This window comes from Pleurodeles waltl, chromosome 6 (genome assembly GCF_031143425.1).
Source record: "Pleurodeles waltl isolate 20211129_DDA chromosome 6, aPleWal1.hap1.20221129, whole genome shotgun sequence".
Taxonomy (NCBI): Eukaryota; Metazoa; Chordata; class Amphibia; order Caudata; family Salamandridae; genus Pleurodeles; species Pleurodeles waltl.
Window position 1 is genome coordinate 717437939 of NC_090445.1, and position 16000 is coordinate 717453938.

Genomic DNA, 16000 nt, shown 5'->3' on the forward strand with positions numbered 1-16000 from the left:
CAACCAGTGCTGCAGCCCTGGGTGGACACTCTGCCTTACATGCCATGGGTACCCTGGGTACCATATACTAGGGACCTATAAGTGAATCGATCTACTCCAATTGGGATTAGTCATTTCAGCATACTTTTTGTAATGGTTTAGAACACTGGCACTGAAGTCTAGTTAGCAGGCCTCAGTGCACTCTCACAGTTGAATAACCAGCGGCATCAGTGGGGGTGAAAAAAAAGACACTTCCTTACAGTTGGTCCCTCTCTGTTGTGGCACAGTGAGCAAAAATTTAACTCTGGAATGGAGCCCCAAAGTAATGATCAGTGGCCACATTTAATTCAATCCATCATTTCTTTTTGTTTTTCCAGTCCTTTCAAAGCCCTACTTGACTCCCCTCACTTTTCTCAAGAGGGGTAAAATTATATTTACCGCAATTCCATAGCAGCTGCATTCTACCCTACCAGCTTGTTTTTCATTGCACAGCAGTGTCACCAAGACGAAAAAAAGTGTATAATTGCTATATAAATAGTAATTAGAAGAGGTATTAAAAGTCTTACGCTTTGAGTATCTTGGAGAACTTTTTAGTCTGTGAATCGCTAAATGAACCAATGACACAATTCACGTGTTTTTAAAGCTGTGTCTAGTAATAGGTGGTGTTATTTTTTTAAAAGCAGAAGAAATGCTATGGATAACGTAGATTTATGGCCTGAATGTTGTCTGCTTATATTCATATCCCACAAGGAAAAAACCAGATGCAAGGAAAGAGATTTGAGTCTTCAGATATGGAAGAGAACGTTACAATGGATTTTCCATCTGAGCGTTACAGTTTGTATGTAAAATATTTTTGAAGTTTTAAAATCAAGATGTCTTTAGCCATGGAGACACATCTATGAGGTCAAAAGGAGCTTGTTATATCCTAAAAAATATTTTAACAATAATGCGTATAATGAAGTAAAACAAGCGTTATCCATAACACTGAGAAAAATCAACCAGAAACCAGAGGAATGTGCTGATGAAAAAATGGTGCATCCAGATTTCTTATCAGAGGCGACAGCGTAGAGACTATGGGGCATTTTAATAACACTCACTGAAAAAAGACATAGGATAGAGTCTTGAGAAAAATAGAAATAAAAGAATACCGCATGGTTTTCAATTCTGTATAAATTCCGGTGGGATGTGGGCAATAATCTAACATATAAAAAATACTAAAAAAGAATATGTTAAACCGTACTGGCAGGCAAGATTGTCCCCACAAGCATTCTCTGGCCAGTCCTCTTTGGCACAAGCCAACCCATCATTGTCTTCCGTCTTCACTGACTTAGACCTGTGGTTTTTAACCTGTGGCTGTGGGATCCCTGAGGGTCCAAGAAGCCTACACAGGGAGTCCATGACTGCTGAGAAAATGAAATATTATCAGAAGATTAATAAGCTGTCTATAAATAAAGAAGCAAAATGTAAAAATTAACATTTTATAACGTTCTGTAATTGTGAAGGAATTAGAAATTGGAGGCTAAAAATTAAGTTAGTATCTTCAGATTGATTTGTGGGAGCAGTGCAAGGGCATTAGAGAGAATATAGAACCTGATTTAGATATTGACCAAGAAGTTATTCTGTCATCACGGAGACGGATATCCCACCGGGTGGAATCTAAATCCCATTATATCCTATTAGATTAAGATTTCAACTGACTGTATATCCAGCTCAGTTGTAACGGATTTAACTCGTATGCCTATATCTAAATCAGGCCCATGGTATTGAGGAAGAGCGGCCCCAACTGAATTTAGAAACGCTCCTGCCTTTCCATTAAAATTGCAATGTTTTTTGTTCATATGCGTTGGTGAATTAAATAAAAATGTCACCATTTGCATTTTTGTTTTAAGAATGCTTGTCTCTATTTATTGTTTATTGTTTTGCAGCTTAAATCTTCGAAAACGCTAAGGACGGGGTCCATGGCTTCTAGGAATGAGTCAGTAGGGGTCCCCGCATTTCAATAATGATTCAGTGGGGGTTCCAGTAATGATTAAGATGGGGTCCACAGCAGTCATAAGGTTAAGAACCACTGCCCTAGACAACCCATCCACACGTGTCTGCTCGAAGGCACCGCAAAGAGGAATTAACGTTTTCTGTGAGAAGAGCCTATGACGCATCATGGGCACCGAGCATCGCCAATATATCACTGCTGTAAGTCTCGCCTAAATTTGCCCTGCAGAGAGGAGGCCTCAAAACAGACGAACGGAAAAACACTCTGGGCCAGATTCACATACGTTTTTGCACAACTGAATGTTACTTATGTTTCTAAAAATAATTTGCTTAATCCCGATGTACTCATAGTGGTGAAAATAACAGATGTAAAGTTCAACATGATTAATTCACTCATGTACCTTTTCTACCTAGTGGAGACTTTGGGGGAGTGTATTTTACAAATCTGTAGTACACCTGTGATTCCCATAAAAATTGTAGGAGAAAAGAAACAGGATTACATGTTCAAGTTATTCGACCCGGCCTTTGAGACTCGGCCCGGGTGAGAGTTTTCACGGGCATCCATCCACACAAGATGAATTTAACGTCTCTCTCCCCACGCTCGATAACAGGTCCAAACATGGAAGATGCAGAGACTCGACATAGCATATGTGGTACCCCCACATACCACAGTAAGAGAAGCAGCGCTCTGTGGTACTCACCTGACCTCGCACGAGTGGACGTTTAACTCTTTGTGCAGCAGGCCTGTCGTGAGATGGTAGATCAGCACTGACCCGTTGCTGGTACCTGGAACATGTACGGTTGAGGGGAAAAAAAAGTCAAGTTAAAGCAATTCTCCTGTACAGCAAGTCTACTCAACAGTTTTTTCCCCCCAGATTTTCTTTTCGGATGCCTAACTACCAAAATTACACAGACTTTTTTCAAAGCATCTTTTATGCTTTTGCGATGATGATTCAAAAGAAACACAACTCAAAAAGTTAAAACAAGCATTGGCAATGACAATAGGTCAATTTATGAATGTACTCTCAAGCTAGACTAAAAATCCATGCCCGCTAATGACTGCCCACCTTCCATCTGCTCTGCTGCCAGAGAGAAACGCCCTAGATTATCTAGTTATCTACAATACTTTAATAGCTTTGCAATGGTTTCAAGCTCATGCAGGTGGATAAGTAAACAAAATGATTACAACTGTGTGGAGGAGAAGCACTTTTTTGTGAAAGCATACGGACTACCAACATGTGGGTAGCGCCAAAGCCCCTCCCTGGTGATACTTGCATAATTGCCTGGCAAAAGGTACACTGCCATAAAGACCTGGCCAAACGGGTTAGAATTTCACCCCTGCAATCTCTAGCTACTGATTTTGAATTTCATCTTGCGGGCCAGGGGCCTGTGGCCAATCCCTAATGAGGGTCGGGACCCTAACGTGGGAGACCAAGCCTGCGAATACGCAGTGGCCTGAGTGGCCACCATTTTTTTAAATGGCCAAATCAGTGCCAGCGCCACCACCCCCCATCACCCCTTGTGGTGGCACCAGGTTTAAATCCCAAGGTGGTTCCAAGGGATCACACAGCTTTGCCACTGGGACACTTTCGCTGCCGGAACCCATCGTCTTGGAACCCATCATTGGAGATGCCGTTTTGGGAAACACGCCTTGCCCCAGACGCTGGAGTCGCCACTAGGATAAACACCTCGCTCGAGTGAGCTGCCGTTGAGGGACCCTGTCGCTAATCGAGGTGGGGAGGCACTGCGGTTTCATGCAGGAGGCACCGCACAACTTGTGCTTGGACTGTGGCCGAGCAGCACAGGCGGCTCTAGCAATGAGCAGTGAGTTAAGCACGCAGCCGCCTTTTCCACCATGGTTGCCCTGGGCGGAAGCACAGCTCGGCTCACACAGTGGCTTCAATGGGGCTGTGAGCGCGGCAGGAGAGGATTCTATTCTACTGCGCAGGCTGTCTTCTGGGTCACATATGAGTTTTTACGCCAGGAGCGGGAGCGCCTCTGGAACGGGAGTGCCCTTCGCTTGTGCATGCCTTCTGGAAAGTGAGTTAACCCCGGCCGGACAGTGACTGCACCTCCCGCCCGCATATATTAAAAGGGACGGTTTGGCACAGCTTGTGGCACTGTGGCCTTTTTTTGTTCTGTAGTGCCTGCCTTAAACAAGGATCCTCAAAACTAATAAACAAGGCTCCGCACCTCGGACAAACTGCCCACATACTTTGCAGTGAATCGCAGTTCAGCAGCCAAAACTGTAACAAGTGTACACAACGTTAACCCTTCAGCTACAAAAGGGGGTCAGGCCAAGAAGGCAGGAAGCATGCCCGGGGACAGGGCTTCCACCTCAGGTGCAGCTGGTTCAGGGAGGTAGCAGCGCAAGCCTGCAAGGTACCGGAGTGATGACGAAGAAGAGGGAGGCCGAGCAAGACCAACAAAAAGCACAGTGGATATACAGGACACCTATGAGGGGCCTGAACTTGACAACGATTTGCAGGAGCTGCTGATTAGAGCAAGGAATTTGGTGGCCAGCCGCTGCAAGGATTGGGTCAACCAGCAGATGCAGGGAGTTCTAGAACAGGACGAGCAATGAGCCAGTATGGCGCCACTGTAGGTGTCGGTGAGAGGTGCAGGAAAACCCAATGATGGGGTGTTGCTAACAAGAGGCCTGTAGCTGGAACAGCAGCCCCTGTGGATAAGCCCACAGGAAAGCCACACTTAAGGGCACAAGAAAGAAGGAATAGGCCATCACCACACAAAGTCACCATGGAGGAAGGTTCTGAGAGCGATTAGAACAGTGATAACGAAAGGCGGACGGAGCCTGTAGCCAGGATGGGGGCACCAAAGACACCCGCTAGCAAAGAAACCGGTGAAGTGGCAGGAGAGAATGGTATGACACAATCACACAGCAGCGTGGGGGTAAGGGGGCACCTGGGTAGTGACACAGCGCTGCCTACGCCAGGGATGACCTCAGGGGGTATTGCGAACTATGGCATGCAATTCAGGGTTCTTAACACAGCGGCACAAGGGGTGGTAGGGCAGTAGGCTAGCACTGGTCAAGGCGCAAGCAGGCAGATGGGCCCTCCTATCGCGAGGCAGTCAAGAACCAGCTGAACCTTCAAAAGGGGTAGCTGGGGATCATTCTACCACAAGGGAGCATCAGAATGAAGAAAAAGTGGCAGGAGAGGCCAACAAAGAGGCAGACAATATAGGAGTTAAGGAGCCAACACCGCCGCCAGCCATTGACCTTATAACGGCCTCGGGGGATTATCACCGGGGGAGGGAAAGGTAAGCACCCCAGTGAATACATAAGACCCTCACCAGGTCAAACCCCCTTAGTCAGTCTCACCCCACTGACAGTGAAGGAGAGGATATGGCAGAAAGAATATATAGACATATTCACCTTGTTAGAGATGCACCAAATTGGGTTGTACTTGACAGAGCAAGATAAAAAAAAGAGGACAAGAGGGAGAGGCAGAAGCCTAGGGTTGAGCACAACATTGAGAAAAGGTTGCAGGCTTTTAGAATAGCGGCCTGTGTCTTTGTTGAAAATTACCCCAGAGTGCTGAGGCTTTGTTTTTACATGAACAGAAAAGGCATGAAGCGCAGCTAAAATACCATGGAGAGGCGGGGCTCTGTTACGATGAAACCTTCAGGAAAAAATGCAGGCATGACCCCGTATAGATTGGTGCCATCAGGATGTCGAGAGCTTCACCACCCACATGGTGGCAGCCAGAGAAGGGTTTAGTGGGAGAGATGCCACCTTACAAGTAATAGGCCAGAAAGGGCGACAGACAGGGATTCCCCTAATTAACAGAACAAAAGTGTACACAGGAGAAAAAACAGGGCAGGGCCAAAACAAAGCTTGTTGGAGATACGATATGGAAAAATGTAAACGAGGGCAGTCCTGCAACTACCGGTCCACCTGGGCAGCTATTATTTGTCAGGTTTCAAGCTGGGGACTACTTCTAATATGACAAATGCCTTCCCATGGGATGTGCTTTTTCTTGTGCCTACTTCGAGGCTTTTAGCAGCTTTTTAGAATGGGTATTGGGGACCCACCACTCAGTAGGACGGTGCATCTACTATCTAGACAATTTCTTACTCATTGGCACACTTGATTCCTCTGAATGTTTAGACCTGGTTGAGCAGTTTGTAGAACTGGCAGAAGAGCTTGGTGTCCCTTTGGCTCGTGACAAATAAGAGGGACCTAGCTTGCGTCCAGCCTTCCTTGGCATCGAGTTGGACACAGAGGAGGACGTATTGCAGGTTACCACCAAATAAGATAGAGGCCATGAAACAGCTTATTTTGACACCACTGAGAAAGAAGAAGGCCACGTTAGGTGAGATGCAAGAGTTGCTGGGCAAGCTGAAGTTCGCCACCTGTGTCATCCCGGCTGGGAGGCTATTTGCCAGATAGTTGGCCTGTTTAACCAAAGGACTGACGAGAATACAGCACAGAGATAGGATCACACAGGGTGTGAGGGAAGACTTCTTCCAATGGGAAACCTCTTCAAATGTTTTCAATGGTACTTTGATTTTGCAGGAGCCATGGATGTCAGCCAGCTAACTCGAACTCTACACTGATGCAGCTGGGGCGAAGGATTTGTAGCCATTGTGGGATCAGCATGAGCTGCCACCAAGTGGCCAGCTCAATGGCACAAAAAAGAGATCACCAAAAAGTAGACTGGAGGTTTTTCCATTGTAGTTGCCATCACTATATGAGAAAAGCTGCTTGCCAACAAGCAGAAAGTCCTGTGCGTTGACAAACATGCCGTGGTACAGGCCTTAAATCCAGGGGAAGCACATTGCTCGACAGTGGTGAGTACGTTAAGGCATTTCCTGGGCTGCCAGTTCACGGCAAACATCGCAATCAGGGCCTGACGTATACCCAGCAGCAAATGTGGTGGCTGATGCGCTGTCTCATTTTCCAATAGCAAAAATTGAGGGAGCTGGCCCCACTTGCGCAGCAGTACCTCAAGACCTCTGGACGCTGATAGACCAGACCTGACCATGTTCGTGGAGAATGCCTGAGCCCCTAAGACTGTTGCCAACTACACTAAGTGTCAGCCGAAGTTTCTGGAGATAATTGGAGCGTGGGGGTTGGCAAGTTATCCAGCAGAGAGGTTGAACTGTTTATTCAGTGGGCCTTCTCGAAGAGGAAGACAAGGTCATAGGCACAGACTCACATTAGCGCAATTTCTTATTATGCAAAGATGGCGGGGAGCAAAGACTCGGCCAACACCTTCTACTGTTGCGCCACCAGCCGCGACGCGAGCCGCACATTCGGCTCGGGATGCAGCCGCGAGATGCGGTGGCAGTACGCACTGCGCCCCTGCTATTTATTATTTCTATTGAGGCCCCAAATTGGTCATGGGGCCTCGACACCTTACGGGCACGGTGCGCCCCTGCTAGTTTTGCCTCCCTCCACTCTCTCCCCCCCACTTACCTTCTGCTTTTTTTTTCTTCTTTTTCTGCCTTCCTCGTTTCTTCCTGTATTTATGTCTTTCTCTCATTTCCATTATCCTTTCTCCTTCCCAGCATGCCTTCCTTCTCCCTGCATGCCTTGGATCCTTACCTAAAATGGTGACTTTTGCTATGGGTTTCTATGCTATGTCCCCAATCCAATATGGTGTCTTTTACTTCCTGATGGCCACTTCCTGTTCTTTGGGTATATAAGGTGTGTAATTCCTGTTCTCTTTGCGCTGCAACACTTCCTTTGGGTGGTGAGTCTTTGCTCCTGTTCTTCTGCGTCAATTATATGTTTTCTGAGCCTGTTCCAGCTTTTTTCATTTTTGTCTTTCGTTCAGATTGACTTTTTACTTTTTGTTTTTGTTCCAGGAGTTCCAGTTTGAGGTTTTTTCCCTTTTGCGTTTTTTTCCCTCAGGGACTCCTTCTGGAGGGCACGGACTGCCTTTGGCGTTCCCTCCGTCAGCAGCACCGTGACTACCAGAAAGGGTCGCCCCTACTTGGGTCAAGGCAGAACCTATAGGAACCAAGACCGCGGCACATTTCCAGTGGGCCACAGACATAGACAACGAGTAGGACGTGACAGATTGCAGCGCCAAACAAACCAGATTTCGTCAGGCAGAATGGAAGACACTGCAACGGCTGCTGCAGACCCTAACCAGTACCTACTCGTAACTATTCAACAACAAGCCCATGAATTGCAACAATTAAGAAATGAAAATGTGGCTTTACGACAAGTCTTGGCATCCCGAAGCACCGATGTTCCTACTGTTTCTACTACTACTCCTCGGTTTTCAAGAGACCCAAACAACTGCGAGAATTCCTTGATGCTTTGACTGTCTATTTTGCCTTTAGACCCACACAATTTTCGTAAGATAAAACGAAGGTGGGTTATCTCATCAGTGCCTTGTCAGGTCCTGCCTTGGCCTGGGCGACTCCGATAGTAGCCTCCAACGACCCAGTGCTGTCTGATTATTCAGCCTTTGTGAGCCGATTCAAACAAATGTTTGAACGCCCAGGATTGGAAGCATCAGCAGAAGAAGCGCTCTGTGATATTCAACAAGGCACTCAAGATGTTCTCCAATATATCACACGCTTCAGACAATTGGCTGCCGAAACAACATGGGTAGAGCGTACTCTAGTAATTATTTTCCGCAGAGGTTTTCGAGAAGACATAAAAGACGAATTAGTACACTCTGCCAGAGTAGATGATCATCGAGGATTGATGGATTTAGCTCTCTCTATAGAATATCGTCTCCAAGAACGTGGTTTATAAAAAATAAAAAACTGTGGACCTTCCCAGTCAAGCAACCCACGTATCTTTGTACATCGTCCTGAAGAACCTCAACCTGTATCTAGAGAGACAGAAGGAGAACCTATGCAGGTGGATACTGTTCGTGGTCCCCACTCTACTAGCGAACGTGAAGATAGATGGAGAAGAGGATTGTGCCTATATTGTGGTGCAGCAGGTCATTTGCTCCGCACTTGCCCAGTTCGTCCTATGAAGACCTCGGGAAACGCCACTTCCCGCCCTCTGTGAGAACGGAGGGGACAGGATCTCCTGCAATACCTTCCATCATTTCTTCCAAGGAAGATTCCACTATTCTATTTATGTTACCTGTTACCCTGCAGTTACCTGATGGTCGTGAAGAAAGGACCTTGGCGTTATTAGATTGTGGAGCTAGTAGCATTTATATGGATATGACCTGGGCTAAAAAAAACTACAAATTCCACTACTGCCTAAAGACGTTCCAGAACAAGTGCATACTGTAGACGGATCCTTATTATCCTCCGGTACTGTTCTTAATACCATTCCATTCTAGGTCTACACTTTGGGAAACATCAGGAACATGTCTCTTTTGATTTAATTTCTTCCCCCAATCATTCTATAATCCTAGGAATACCATGGTTCATGAGATACAATCTGTATATTAACTAGGAAACCAGAACCATTTTGCAGTCTTCTAAGTTCTGTCATGATCATTGCTATGCTTCTGACATCTATTGGTCTCCCAGAAAAATAATAACATCAGAACCAAATGTAGGACATTCCATAAATGCAGTCCAAAGGGTACCAAGTCAATATCTGGAATTTATAGACGTTTTTCAAAAACCATCAAAGCCCGTACTACCTCCACATAGAGACTACGATTGTACCATTCTTCTGGAGCCTGGAGCAAATGTTCCTTTTGGAAGAATGTATTCTCTCACTGAACCAGAAAAAAAGAATCTCAAGGACTATCTTCAAGAAAATCTACAGAGTGGTCTTACTATACCATCTTCTTCTCCTGCGGGGACTCCCCTCTTTTTCGTACCTAAAAAGACTAAAGATCTTCGTCCCGTATAGACTTCCGTGGATTAGTTAAAATCACCATAAAAGATCGATATCCACTACCCCTCATCAAAGACATTTTGGAGGCTGTCAGAGGGGCACAAATGTTCACAAAATTAGGTATTCGCTGAGTATATCATCTATTGCGTATTAAGGGGGAGATGAGTGGAAAAATGCCTTTCGGACACCTTTTGGACATTACAAATATAAGGTAATGCCTTTTGGCTTGATGAATGCCACCTCAGTGTTTCAAAGATTTATGGATTCAATATTCTCTGACTTATTAAATCACACTGTAGTGATTTATTTAGACGAAATCCTCATATATTCCAGACATCCTGAACGTCATCCTACACACGTTAAGCAAGTCTTAAATAGACTTAGGCAACATCATCTCTACTGTAAGCCGGAGAAATGCGAATTTGATAAGACTGAAGTGAAATATTTAGGTTATCACATTAATCAAATTGGTATATCTATGGATCCGGAAAAAGTTAAAGCCATACTAGATTGGCCATCCCCTTCGTCAATTAAGGAAACTCAATGTTTCTTAGGGCTGGCCAACTTCTACCGTCAATTTATCCCAGACTTTGCTAAACAAACCAGCCAAATTACACAAACTCTCAAAAAAGAGAGTCTGCAAAACTGATTCACCTGGACGGACATGGCTGAGACTACTTTTCTAAACTTAAAACAGGCCTTCACTCAAGCACCCATACTGAGACATCCGGACACCAATTAACAATTCATAGTTGTTACTGACGCCTCAGAAAGAGCTATCGGAGCAGCATTACTTCAACAAGACGACGATGGATTAGAACATCTGATCTTTTATCTATCACATGTGCTCTCTGATTCTGAACAAAATTATTCAGTACTGGAAAGAGAACTGTTGGCTCTAAAAACTGCCTGTCAAGAGTGGAGACAATTCCTCTTGGGTTCAAAAGAACCTTTTGAGGTAAGAACGGACCATCGTAATCTGCAATGCTTACGCAATTTTCAGTGTCGAAACAGTTGAGAAGCTTGTTGGGCCTTTTTCTTTAGTCAATTCGATTTTTATATTACCTATATTCCAGGATCTCAAAATATTTTGAGCAATCCTCTATCTTTCCGTTATCCTGACAGTTCTAGTACCCCTTCACAATATCTACTTGAACGAGACAAAATAATTGGAGCAGTCCAATCATTTCTAGATGAAGTACAATCTGAATACTCAACCCTTTCAGAACAAGACTTAAAGGATTTCTGTCCCAAAATATGCAAACAGAAAGAATACTACTATTACAAGGACACCTTATTTCTACCTACTAAAAGAGTGCAAGAAAAGGCACTTCGGAAGTGTCATTATTCCTCTGTAGCCGGTCATCGTGGTATTAAAGCCACACAGGAATTACTTCTCCGCTCTTTTTGGTGGTCTACGTGGAAACAAGACGCAGAAAAATACATGGAATCTTGTCCCATTTGTGACCAAGTGAAAGTCCCCCATACTAGGCCCGCAGGACTACTTCAACCATTACCAGTTTCACCAAGCCACTTTGCATACGATATCCACTGATTTTATGTGCTCATTGCCTCCATCAGCGGGAAACCAAGTTATAATGGTGACAATAGATTCCTTTACTAAGATGGCTCATTTTACTTCTTTGAAGAAAATACCCACCTCACAAGAATTGAGTCAAATCTTTATTCAAAACATTTTTCGTCTCCATGGTCTCCCACAAAGTATTGCGTCAGACAGGGGACCTCAATATATATCACAGTTCTGGAAACACTTTTGTAAGATCTTGAATATCAATGTAACTTTGTCATCTGGATTTCATCCCCAAATCAATGGGCAGACCGAACGCCTTAACCAGGGACTTGAGCAAACTCTTTGTTGTTTTTGTAACTCCACTCAGAGTTACTGGAGCACTTACCTTCCCATTGCAGAGTTTTCGTACAATAATACCGTCTATAGTGCCTCCAAAGTCACTCCTTTTTTCTGCTCATATGGATTCCATCCCACATCTTTTCCTACTACTCCCAAGACCTCCTCTACACTTCCTGCTATTACCTCTCTTTCCAAAAAATACATACAATTCAATGGCTTATTTGATCTAATCTACAAGTCACTAAAATATACATGAAAAGATTGGCTGATAAGAAACAAAGTAAGGCTCCAGTTTACCACGTCCAAGATAAAGTCTGGCTTTCTTCAAGATTTTTGCCCCTACGCCTTTCCAAAATAAGTTTAAGCCCCATTACTATGGACCTTTTTGTATTCTTCAGCAAATCAATCCTGTAAACCTTCCGTCTCCGTTTACCTCGAACCTAGAAGATCCATCCAGTCTTTCATGTCTCTCAGTTGAAACCCTATACACCTGATCCTTTTTCCTGACATTTCACGTCCTCCTCCTTTGTTGGTAGATAATGAACCTGAATATGAAGTACAAGAAGTATGTGACTCTCGTATATTCCGGAACCATCTTCAGTATCTTATTCATTGGAAAGGCTATCCTCTTAGTGAATGTTCTTAGGAAGATGCCTCTTCTGTTCACGCCCCTCTTCTGATTTGTCAATTTTTTCAGCTGTTTCCACACAAACACAGGGCTCAGGAGGGGGGGGGTACACCTACTGTCGCACCGCAGAGCCAAACATTCAGCTTGGGACGCAGCCGCGAGCCACAGCGGAAGAAGGCACCGCACCCCTGCCATTTATTATTTCTATTGACACCTTAAGGGCACGGCGCGCCCCTGCTAGTTTTGCCTCCGTCCACTCTCTTTCCCCCCCACTTACCTACTTCTTTTTTCTTTCGTCTTTTTCTGCCTTCCTCGTTTCTTCCTGTATTTATGCATTTCACTCATTTCCATTATCCTTTCTCCTTCCCAGCATGCCTTCTTTCTCCCTGCATGCCTTGGATCCTTACCTAAAATGGTGACTTTTGCTATGAGTTTCCATGCTATGTGCCCAATCCAATATGGTGTCTTTTACTTCCTGCCGGTCACTTTCTGTTCTTTGAGTATATAAGGTGTGTAATTTCTCTCTGCGCTGCAACACTTCCTTTGGGTGCTGATTCTTTGCTCCTGTTCTTTTGCGTCAATTATATGTTTTCTGAGCCTGTTCCAGCTTTTTTCATTGTCATTTTTGTCTTTTGTTCAGATTTACTTTTTGTTTTTGTTCCAGGAGTTCCAGTTTGAGGTTTTTTCTCTTTTGGGTTTTTTTCCCCTCGGGGACTCCTTCTGGAGGGCACGGACTGCCATTGGCGTTCCCTCTGTCAGCCGCACCATGGCTACCAGAAAGGGTCGCCCCTACTTGGGTCAAGGCAGAACCTATAGGAACCAAGACCGCGCCACATTTCCAGTGGGCCACAGACATAGACAATGAGTAGGTTGTGACATCTACTGCTGGTCAGCAAAGAGTGGGGGGCCTTCACCTAAGGCAGAGAGATGGAAGGCGCCCAATACATTTTGGCACTTTGCAAACTATTCAAAGGACTTCAGAGCATTTGGAGTCAGATTCAAGAGGTGGTACTCTTTAAGGCTGTTTTTTGCTGGCATTCTTCGGGGCATACAGTGTTAGTGAACTGGTAGCTCACACCAGATTCAATTTGGGGTCATCTTGCCAGTCAAAAACAGACCAGGAGGGCAAAGGCAAGGTCACGCGCCTGTATTGCCTGGAGGAGGGCGAATGCTGCCCCTTGTGCGGCATGTGCAGCTACCTAGATGGTGGTGCCTCGGCTGACCAGCCCCTTTTCAGGCACCAGGATGGCTCTTATTTCAACCTCTTCCAAATTAATGCAGTTTTGAGAATGGCCTCTGGGGCCGCAGGCCTTCCAGCAAAAATAATTGTGCTGCACTCCTTTCATATAGGTGCTGCAATGATGGCAGGAGCCAGTGGCCTCGATGGGGATCGCATCAAGACAACTGGCCGCTGAGCCTCCAGGGCATAGCAAGTCTACGTACGGGCCGGTATAAGCTAAACTGTTCTTTCCTCATGACAGGCCCCAGGTGTGCAGGGTGTGGATCCTGGGTCACTCTTTCCTTGTGAGGGCTCAGCGGTGGGTGTTGCCGCTAAAGGAACACAAAGGCTTAGGTCTGCGAACACAATGGTATCCAGGATGGGCAAGCCCGGAATGCGTTGGGAACACTTGCTAGCCACAGTGCAACATGGACTAAGGTCGGTGGGGAAGCCAGATATCCTTGTAGTGCTCCTAGGAGGGAATGATCTTGCTAAATTTGGGCGCAGGGATTTACTTGTAGCAATGACAGCCGGGCTGACAGCAGTTTCAAGGCTCATTCTCACTGCTGAGTTGATATGGTCAGAAATTATACCTACCTTCAGATGGATGGGAGTGGTTGAGAGGTCTAGGAGAAAACTGAACATCACCATATCCAAGAAATGCACTGCCAATGGGTGGAGCTATATGAGGCATGGGCTAATCAATCTCAAAACACAGGGCTACTATGAGCCGGATGGGTTTCACCTAACAGGGGCAGACATGGGGCTGCTCCTGCTGAACATGGGGGAGGTGCTAGAGCAAATTGGTTTCAACTAGGGGACCGGAGAGGTTGAGTGGGGGAGCCGCCTGAGGTTGTGAAACCTTTATCAGTGTGGCAGAACTAGCATGGATGGTCAGCAGGCTGAGCACCATAGCCAAAGGGGGAGCCACTCAAGAATGTGCCCTTGGGATGCCTCATGGCAGGGACACAGGGGAGCAGGCCAACAGTTAGCAAGTGGTCAGCAGTGGGAGGACACGGCCTTTACAGCCCAGGTAGCCACAAAGGGGCCTCCCACAACACACTGCAGCAAGGTGTAGCCTAGAAGCCGCAGGAAGTGCTAGATCATTGCTAAACAAGGGGCTACTCGCTCTAGGTGCTGGCTAGAAATGCTGGGCAAAATATTACTGACAGAAGTGGACCCACAAACAATGCGGACCAAAAGATTTTGGACTAAGCTGGGGGAGCAGGTTTGTGTACCATTATGTTTGACTGTTTGTACGAATAAACCGCTGCCGTTTTGGCACCAAGCATGCCTCATGTTTTGTCACCGAAAGGGATATGGGTGCATGTAAAAATGGCACGGGACATGCATGGGGACTAGCCAATCCGAGAGGGTTTTGACTCCGAGCCCAGCCTACATATGTTGGCAGAGATTGTTTACCAAATACGAATATGGATAAGTTACTTACCTGTAAATCCTAGTTCTCTTCCAGGGGTATCCTCATCAAAGCCATAAACATTGAATATTCCCGCCCTTGTGCGGGGACCCCGGAGCATATATAAAATACACACATATAAAGTATGAAATATGCACGAAAAATATATATAGCATTTTTTGTAGACAAATTTTCATACTAAACTCATATATACATGTATAAAACAGCAATGGAGGCTATAATCATAAACAGGCTAAAATGCTTTATTTCTATGGAGTTTCTTTTTTTTTTTTTTTTTAATTCTTTTCAAAATTACAATAAGAGAAAAATGATCTACCAAAGTCCCACAACTGGGCCTAGGGAAATAAGCAGTAGTAATCATCAGCGAAAAAAAGAGAAAAAACTACATTGAAAAACAATGGAGCATTCTTAGCCAATAGGCTGCATGTAGGTTAACACAGGAGAACCATAAACACTTTGGCACCGTGCCTTTAAGACCCTGAGCACCTCCAGTATCCCACCATGCCTCAGGGGTGAAGGAGAGGTGACAGTTGGTTCACAGTTAGGTCAGTACTTTTTTACGGTGGCAAGCTGTGTAGTCGATTCAAAAGATAGTCTGTCCTGCACTTCAAGGAGACGTGCGTCCGGGGAGGAGGGTGGGTTGTTTATGACTTTGATGAGGATACCCCTGGAAGAGAACTAGGATTTACAGGTAAGTAATTTATCCTTCTCTTCCAAGGGATCCTCATCAATAGTCATAAACATTGAATAGATTAGCAAGCCCATCCCTTGACTCTGCGGACTGTCCAATAGAAGTGCAGGAATAGATATGCATCATGCAAACAAATTTCTCAGAGAGGCTTGCCCAACTTGGGCGTCTGCTCTTGCATCTGAGTCCAAACAGTAATGTCTAGTAAATGTATGTGCAGACTTCCATGTAGCAGCCTTACAAATTTCAGAGATTGGAACTTTATTAAGGAGGGCAGCAGTAGCCGCCTTTCCTCTTGTGGAATGTGCTTTAGGTCTAGCAAGTAGTTGTTTGTTAGCCAACTGGTATGCATTAACAATACAAGAAACTATCCATCTTGATATGGTTCATTTAGATG

At 45.2% G+C, this 16000-nt stretch overlaps 1 protein-coding gene across 2 annotated transcripts in view; it reads right to left on the reverse strand.

The window, feature by feature from the left end:
- The window catches only part of WDR11 (WD repeat domain 11), a 646314-nt gene that overhangs the window by 385542 nt on the left and 244772 nt on the right, over positions 1–16000 (reverse strand). For both annotated transcript variants that reach the window (XM_069239226.1, XM_069239227.1), the window contains exon 11: positions 2670–2754. In XM_069239226.1, coding sequence (XP_069095327.1) covers positions 2670–2754 — 85 coding nt within the window. The remainder of the gene's footprint in view (positions 1–2669; positions 2755–16000) is intronic.